The 8,468-nt window shown below is 37.6% G+C and overlaps 2 protein-coding genes across 2 annotated transcripts; both read right to left on the bottom strand.

Annotated features, from left to right (window-relative positions):
- Window positions 1–843: 843 nt before the first annotated feature.
- Window positions 844–2,789, bottom strand: LOC113039400 (uncharacterized). Its single transcript, XM_026197295.1, has 2 exons — window positions 2,003–2,789; window positions 844–1,812 (listed from the first exon to the last, which is right to left on the bottom strand). The coding sequence occupies exons 1-2, from the start codon at window positions 2,344–2,346 to the stop codon at window positions 1,380–1,382; spliced, it is 777 nt and encodes a 258-aa protein (XP_026053080.1). The 5' UTR covers window positions 2,347–2,789; the 3' UTR covers window positions 844–1,379.
- A 284-nt stretch (window positions 2,790–3,073) lies between these two features.
- LOC113039399 (uncharacterized) lies at window positions 3,074–5,920 on the bottom strand. Its single transcript, XM_026197293.1, has 2 exons — window positions 4,223–5,920; window positions 3,074–3,224 (listed from the first exon to the last, which is right to left on the bottom strand). The coding sequence occupies exon 1, from the start codon at window positions 5,913–5,915 to the stop codon at window positions 4,578–4,580; it is 1,338 nt and encodes a 445-aa protein (XP_026053078.1). The 5' UTR covers window positions 5,916–5,920; the 3' UTR covers window positions 3,074–3,224; window positions 4,223–4,577.
- Between the last annotated feature and the right edge of the window lie 2,548 nt (window positions 5,921–8,468).

Raw genomic sequence — 8,468 nt, 5'->3', positions numbered from 1 at the left:
AGTAATTTCATGAGTCCAACGCTTAACGTTTGAGCTTATAATGCTAATCTAGGGATTTGTGTGCTTCTAGTTTTATAGTAGAAGTTTGGACAGGACCCTTTTCTATTCCAACATGACAATGTCTAAGTGCATAAAGCAAGGTTTTAAAAGAAAGTATTGATTGAGGCAGTGTGGAAAAACTGGACTGTTTTGCAGAAACCCAGCTGGACACCCTTGGGGTCACTTCAAATGCAGACCTGCCTAGAACTCATCACCAAACACCAATGACTTGTACATATTTTAGACTCTTCAAAAACTGTTGCAACAAAGATGGAAATAGAGTTTTTAAAGATATTTATTATTGCTGCATTTTTTGCCACCGTTTTGGAAGTGTCTTTTTCTGTTTTAAAGAATGGGTTGTCCCATTATTTTTGTCCATATATTATATGCAAGTCATTGGTGTTTGGTGATGAGTTTTTGGCTCAAGGCTTGCATTTAAAGTCACACCAGAGGTGTTCAGCTTGGTTTAGGACTTGGGTTTACGCAGAACAGTCAAGTTCTTCCACACAGACTCGATCATTTATTTTCTTTTTTTGCACACTATTTGGACAAAAGTATAATAGAAAAGTGTCCTGTCCAAACTGTTGCTATAAAATTAGAAGCACACAGTTCCCTGGCCTAGAATATCATTATTATTTGCTTCAACATTTAGATTTGTACTCATGGAAATTACTAATAGGGGGTGTCCCAATACATTTGCCCATGTATGTGCATGTGTTTTGTGTGGACATATCCAAAAAGTGAATCTTAAACAGCAATTTATAAGAAATCTTTTTAATGAAACACTTTACAAGCAGCTCATACATAATTTCAACCAGGCAATGTGTTGTTAATGTCTACAAAGTTGTATGACTAAATATTAAGCACCTTTTCATCATCAGGTCCCATATCTCTGAATCATACAGGTATTGGTACCAATAGCATCTCTAAGTATTTTTAAGTAAAAATTCTTAAGCAACATAACTGGCTCAAAGGTCCTAATCTGTCCTTCAATGTATCTTTTTACATACTATAAAGAGTCTGTGTGTTATCTCTTTGTGTGTAAACCAGATCATTCTCTTCAGAGAATCAAAGCAATACCAAGACAAAACTCTGGTTTTTCATTCTCAGTCTGCACAATTAGGTTATTACTTTATTAAGTCAGAATTTCCACAACAGGAGTACAAAAATATTTGTACCTGCCAAATTTCGAGAAAAAGTGTAGATGCTGGACAAAAATTGAACTTTCTATAGATATGTGTCCTCCATCTGCATTCACGCATGTGATCAATTATTGTATACTTTGATGGCTATGCATTCATTTTTATGCAAACTCTAGTGTGCAGTGTATACCTTGGCCATTACTCTCTTTTAGACTCTTCAGTTAATTTGTCATGCCATTTATTGTAACAGTCACGCTTTGGAACAAAGCATAAATGCAACTGGCAAGTTGTACACATGACTGGAGTTTTATGACGACACACTTTGCATCTCTGTCTTCCAAAGGTGCTGTCTCCTTTGTGGAATATGGGTAGGTGGGAATTTGTAAGATCTTCTTGTACAGGAGCAGATGCATTTATTGTTCCCGCAAGCTCTTCAACAAGTGTCTCCCGGAAGACCTTCTGAGTCAGAGGCTTCTGGTTCTTCATCTTGGCCATCTGCTGGTGCAAAATGAAGGCATTGACTACAGCGATGTCCACAAAATAGTTAAAAAAGGACCATATTTGTTTGTTTTTTTTCAAAGCTGTGCTATATCCTGTAAAAGCTTCAGACTGATTCACTCCTCCCATGTGCCTGGAATGAAAGAAAAATGTAAAAATTATAAGACTTGCTTTTAGAAGTAATTAATTACAACACTGCGTTACTCAGTAATGCATTATTTTACTGGTTAGTTAAAAAAAAAAAAAAAATCACATAACATAACTCGCTTGCAATGTGTTACCATCAAGCACAAACTGCAAACCAATGAATTAAATCTACTAACTTCTTGTAGTCCAGCACTGCGCCTGGAACGGGGAAATCCTGATTGGCCCAAATTCCATCGGCTCCTTTCACGTTCCTCTTAATGGAGTCCCCATTAAAGGCTTTATGAAAGGTTGAGCACATCAGCACGTCCCTGTTGTCCTTCCACTCAACAAACAGCAGATCGTCTTCCCTAAACCAGCGAATATTGCCACGAGGAGCCACTGTCTTTAAGTGGCCAATGCGGTTTGCGCGAACGGGGCCACAAGCCCAGATCTTTTTTTTGCAGCAGATCTCTGAAGAGCTTGGGACTGGTGTAGAAGTTGTCAACAAACAGCTTGTAGCCGCTTCCCAACAACTTTTCATTTACCAGACTCATGACAGAGTCATAACTAATGCCATTGCTGTTCTCTGAATAGACCTTCGCTTCATAAATGAAGAAGTCCCACGTGTAACCACAGAGGGAATCTTCCAGAACAAAAAGTTTGTACCCCCATCTTGTAGGTTTGTCCTCCATGTACTCTAGGAGTATATTTTTGGTGTTCGATGCCACCATTCGTTCATTTATGGAGATGTTCTGAGAGGGATGGAAAGAGGCTCTGCAGGCGTCCCTCATGTCCTGGTACAGCGGTTTGATCTTACACAGGCGGTCGTATTCAGGTGTTCCCCTCTTCTTTTCATTCTCTTCGAGCACTTTGGGATCATTAAGATGGAGCCCCGCACAGATGTTAAAAAATTTATTGCTAGACATGATTCTTGCAGGAAACGGCATGCTGTATATGAATGATTTCTTCCAGTAGTCTGACAGTTTGAAGGCATTTCGTCATGCCCATGTAAATCAGAAGTGCAATGAATGACTTAAGATCTTTTATTGAAATGTTCTCCCATGGGCTCTTCTTTCCTTCACAATGCATGGCTCCATATGCATTTGTATGTTCTACAACTGTCTGTAGCACTGATTTTTGAAAAGAACAACTCAAAATACTGCAGAGGACTGCATGTTGCAGTAGAGTTTAACTGTGGGCCAGGTGTGTTTTTAGGTTTGAATATTGGCTGTTTCGGCTCAACATCAGGCTCTTCTACACTTTTTCCACTTCTGTTCTGAGGACAAAGGTAGGGCTTGATTCGTGCTGCTTTTCCCACCTTTCTTTCCGCCACATTTGACAGAATACATTCTGGAACTCCTCTTCTTTTTTTGTGGATTGCAATATGGATACCAGTCCTGATCAGAGGCATCCGAGAACCTGTTGCATTAAGCAAGACAAGAACCAGGCATTAGTGATGTAAATACACACACAAACGTGTTGCATTCAAAAATAGAACTTAGTTTCAACAAAGAAAGAGTAAATAGTATTGAAAAATTTCAAGAATGATGGAAGTTTACCTCAGTTTACATAAATAACAGTATCACTGTTGCTATGTTTATCAATTATAAAACTATTTAAATTCAAATATAAAGCAGTTACACATAAGAGAGTACTATACTCAGGTCAAGTCAATGAGTTGTTTTGATTAAATCATAAGTCGCTATGTTTGCATTTAATACTTTCGAAAGTTATTGTTAGCTGTTTTTTTTTTTATTTTTTACATGGAATAGAAGAAAATGCAGAACGTATTATGTGGGATAATTAATAAAGCAAGTCAAGATTTTAAAATGTATTTGAACAAATTAAATTTGGAAAACTTACCCAGGTAAAAAGAAAAAGTATACTTCAATAATATACTTGATGTGCTCTATTTTCGAGCACTAATTTTTGTACCGAATATACTAACAATTATTATTTAGTACATTTATTCTAATTTGGACTTAAGATCAACAGTGTACTCAACTGTGCTATTTTGGGACACCTTGAATGTGTGTTTTTTTTTCTTTCAGATTTGTATAAATAAACACCCAAAATACACTCTTAAGTGTTTATTTTATAACACTTTATCTATTTGTGTCAATAGATTTAAAATTACAATACATATTTTTATAAAGGCTGTTCTCAAAATGAGTTTTTTTCCTCCTACTTTAGTAAATCTCCACTTCTGTAGCACTTAAACACAACATAACCCAGACAGCAACATAGTGTTGGCCCAGATTCGGCCCACATGAAATCCATGCGGGCCAGATGTGGGCCAGATCTGGGCCAAAACTGCTTGCTGTCTGGGAAACAGTTTTTTTTATATTCACCTGCAGTGATTTGACTTACAAATATATAAAAGAGACTTTGCAGATATATGTAGTAGGTATAGTTACCGATCCAAGAGGGGATCCAGACCATCGAGGAACATCTGCTCTTCTATGGAATCCACACTGGACATGACACTTTCATCAGACGATTCCTCAAAATCTGTCGCCTCATCATTTTCATCTTGTTCCAGCGTGTTACTGTTTACACGCTCCCCTGTGTTGTCCTTAACTATTTCATCGCTTTTCTTTCTTTTTAGCGTTGGCTGCGGATAAATAGCCTCATCTTGATCCCCCTTTTTACTACAGTCCTCCGTGTTGTCCTTAGCCATTTCAACCCTTTTCTTTCTTCTTAGATTTGGTCGCAAAATAACCGCATCATCCTGTCCCCCATTTTTACCACACTTCTTCGTGTTGTCCTTAGCTATTTCATGTCTTTCTTTCTTCTTAGCTTTGGTCGCAAATTAACTGCATCAACTTGTTTTCCATTTTTACCACAATCTGTGCTGTCCTTAGATTTTTCATGTGTTTTCTTTCTTCTTAGCTTTGGTCGCAAAATATTCACATCAACTTGTTCCCCATTTTTACTACACTCCTCCGTGTTGTCTTTAGTTTTTGATAGAGTTGGCAGCGAAGTAATCGCGTCGTCTACTCCCTTCACATCACCCTCCTCCGTGTTTTCCTCAGTTTTTATTACTGTTGGGCGCCAAATAATCGCGTCATCTTGTCCTACCTTCTTATCACACATCTCCGTTTTGTCCGCAGTTTTTGTTAGCGTTGGGCGAAAAATAATCGCGTCGTCTTCTCCCTTCACATCACCTTCCTCCGTGTTGTCTTCACTTTTTATTAGTGTTGGGCGCAAAATAATCGCGTCGTCTTGTCCTACCTTCTTATCACACGTCTCCGTGTTTTCCTCAGTTTTTATTACTGTTGGGCGCCAAATAATCGCGTCGTCTTGTCCTACCTTCTTATCACACTTCTCCGTGTTGTCTTCGGTTTTTGTTAGCGTTGGTCGCAAATTAACCGCGTCGTCTTCTCCCTTCACTTCACACTCCTCAGTGTTGTCCTCAGTTTTTGTTAGCGTTGGTCGCAAAGTAATCGCGTCGTCTTCTCCCTTCACATCACACTCCTCCATGTTTTCCTCAGTTTTTGTTAGCGTTGGTCGCAAAGTAATCGCGTCGTCTTCTCCCTTCACATCACACTCCTCCGTGTTTTCCTCAGTTTTTGTTAGCGTTGCTCGCAAATTAATCGCGTCGTCTTCTCCCTTCACCTCACACTCCTCAGTGTTCTCCTCAGTTTTTGTTAGCGTTGGTCGCATATTAATCGCGTCGTCTTCTCCCTTCACATCACACTCCTCCGTGTTTTCCTCAGTTTTTGTTAGCGTTGCTCGCAAATTAATCGCGTCGTCTTCTCCCTTCACCTCACACTCCTCAGTGTTCTCCTCAGTTTTTGTTAGCGTTGGTCGCATATTAATCGCGTCGTCTTCTCCCTTCACATCACACTCCTCCATGTTTTCCTCAGTTTTTGTTAGCGTTGGTCGCAAAGTAATCACGTCGTCCTCTCCCTTCACCTCACACTCCTCAGTGTTGTCCACAGTTTTTGTTAGCGTTGGTCGCCAAATAATCGCGTCGTCTTCTCCCTTCACATCACACTCCTTCGTGTTTTCCTCAGTTTTTGGTAGCGTTGGGCAAAAAACAGTCACCTCATCTGATTGCTCCTTGATACCACATTCTCCTTTGTTGTCCTTTACCGTTTCATCCATTTTATATTTTGTTAAGGCTAGTGAAAACGAAATTAAACTGCTGACTGCAACCATACACTGTAGAACTAGAGGGCTGCAACAAATAAATATCGTGCAGAAAAGCGGACTCAGTCCACGCAGTCCACGTCGAAAGCAGTCAACGCACTCTCATTGGATACTATACTTATCCGTCACCATGTGCTGGATTATCATTGGCCAAACCGACAGCGGGAAACTGGAGGGAAAAAAAACTATTCACGTGCAAATCACACCAGCATCGCACATTGGGAATCTACTTCATCCATAGTCATTGTAATTAGATAGAGACTGTAATCGCTGTAATGGAGGACTGAAACTATTTAAATTTGGCAAGTCTGAAACCTGTTTGAGTGGCTTGATATCAAGGACACAAAAGAGATATAAAACACAGAAAGAAACATGGCATGCTGTATAATAATAAAAAAGGCTGAAAATCCCAAATTTATCTAAGGCTGAGAATAATCGAAGGTTATGGAAGTGAAGATGGAAAATGAGATACATTGTAAAAATGGTTTTGTGATTCAGATTGGTCACAAACAACAATTTTGGTACATTTTCATACAGAGCAAAATGCATGCAATTCCTGTTTTAAGATAAAATACATTCAAATCCTGATTTCACAGCACCAGCAATCGTAATCATTATACAAATTGTGACAGAAAAGCAAAAAAATTAGCAATGGTGGACATTTAGGTTGAAATTGGAAAGCATTATTTAAAAGTATAATTCTGGTGTTGTTAGAGCGCATCAGAATAAAATGTGGGAGAAAACAGGCATATTTCTCATATCTACTTACAATGTTAGTACTTATAAACCTGAACTTTAAAACCCCTTATCTGTCACCCCCCATTTTCAGCATGGAGACAAAAATGACATACCCAAAATGAAAAGGTTGCTGCTCATTACTTTTTTCTTACTATATACATAATCAACATATGTTCAAAAAGCGATCTCTTTAAAGTTTACTGTTCAGGAATCAGAATTATTCAGATGGTTATGATAATAAAGATGTACTGTATAAGCTCAAACATGAAAACAAAAACACAATTATTAAAACATTTTCAATGTATATATGTGTGTGTGTGTATATATATATATATATATATATATATATATATATTAGGGGTGTAACGGTACGCAAAAATCAGGGAAACAAATGCAAACATTAAACTGCTGGTTGTTTATTACTATAAACTTTTTTTTAACAATTTGTTTAAACTTTTTTTTTAAATATGTTTAAATAAAATATATATAAAATAAAAAGAGAAGAAAGAAATAAAATACTGCTGCAAAGTTCTCCACTAAATAAAATACTCTCAGTCTCAAACCAATATCATATAATAAAATATAATGAAAAATATAAATAAATATGATTACTGTGCAGCATTACCAATCCCAGCTTGTAGGCCTGCTCATATTTAAAAAAAATATATAACTTTTCCAAAGTGTAAAGTGCAGCATCAGCAGTTTCAGTTTTTAGACCTGCTCAGATTTCATTATTGCGTTTGCCTGATCGGAATTAAGAGCAAAGGTCTGTTTAAATGCCGACAGGAGCTGCGTTTGAATTAGAATCATCAACCTTGTAGTGATGGTGTGTAACCGCCCTTATTATCAGCTGCAGGGCGGGATTTGCGCTGATTGCGGAGACTTCTGCCACTTAATATGTTTGTTTGGAAACACGAAAATGTACCTATGTTCCGCATACAAAATATTGTATTCAGTCATTCGGTACACACGTGCACCGTACCGAAAGCCCTGTACCGAAATGGTCCGGTACAAATACACGTATCGTAACACCCCTAATATATATAAAAGGTTGCTATACACCATCATTGATTGGATCTTTTTTGTGTTTAGGGGATACACGCAAGCATCACAAACATTTTTTTACATTTAGTCATTTTGCAGTGGTTTTTATCCAAAGTGACTTACAACTGGGGGACACATAAAGTGATTCTTCTTAAAGAGGCAAACAGACACAGGAAGTTAGAATCAGAATTAGCTTTATTCGCCAGGTGTGTGCAAACACACACGGAATTTAAGGTGCTGCTGGTACATACAAACATACATACATACACATCTGACATGAGAAAAAAATAAAAAAAAACTTAGCAAGAGTTATGTACAGATTTTTGCATTATAAATGTTACACCATACTGCTGTGGCTTTTCTTTTAATAAGCACATTTAAATGGTATAGGCCTACACTACAGTAAATTAAATTCCATACAAACATACAATAATAAACTTTTTTTTTTCCAAAAGTAAATCATGACACCACATAACCAGTTTAATTAAATAAATGAAGACTAATGGAGATCCAGTATTTTTTTTTTTCCGCATCATGCTAAAGTTTTCAGACTATTTGAAACATTCACACTTCCAATACAGGACTGATTATGGAAATGGAATGATTCTTTTGGATTGCAAACATGATACTTGACTCTGAACTGCTGCATATCATTATTCTTTTGTCTATAATGTTCCAATCATTGGTGCCTGTCTCACATCCAGATTGCCTTCACTTCATCATTTC

The sequence above is a fragment of the Carassius auratus genome, chromosome 22 (assembly GCF_003368295.1).
Source record: "Carassius auratus strain Wakin chromosome 22, ASM336829v1, whole genome shotgun sequence".
In the NCBI taxonomy this organism is placed as follows: Eukaryota; Metazoa; Chordata; class Actinopteri; order Cypriniformes; family Cyprinidae; genus Carassius; species Carassius auratus.
Note: the sequence above shows the minus strand (reverse complement) of the source record. Positions and strands in the feature narration are given on the sequence as shown.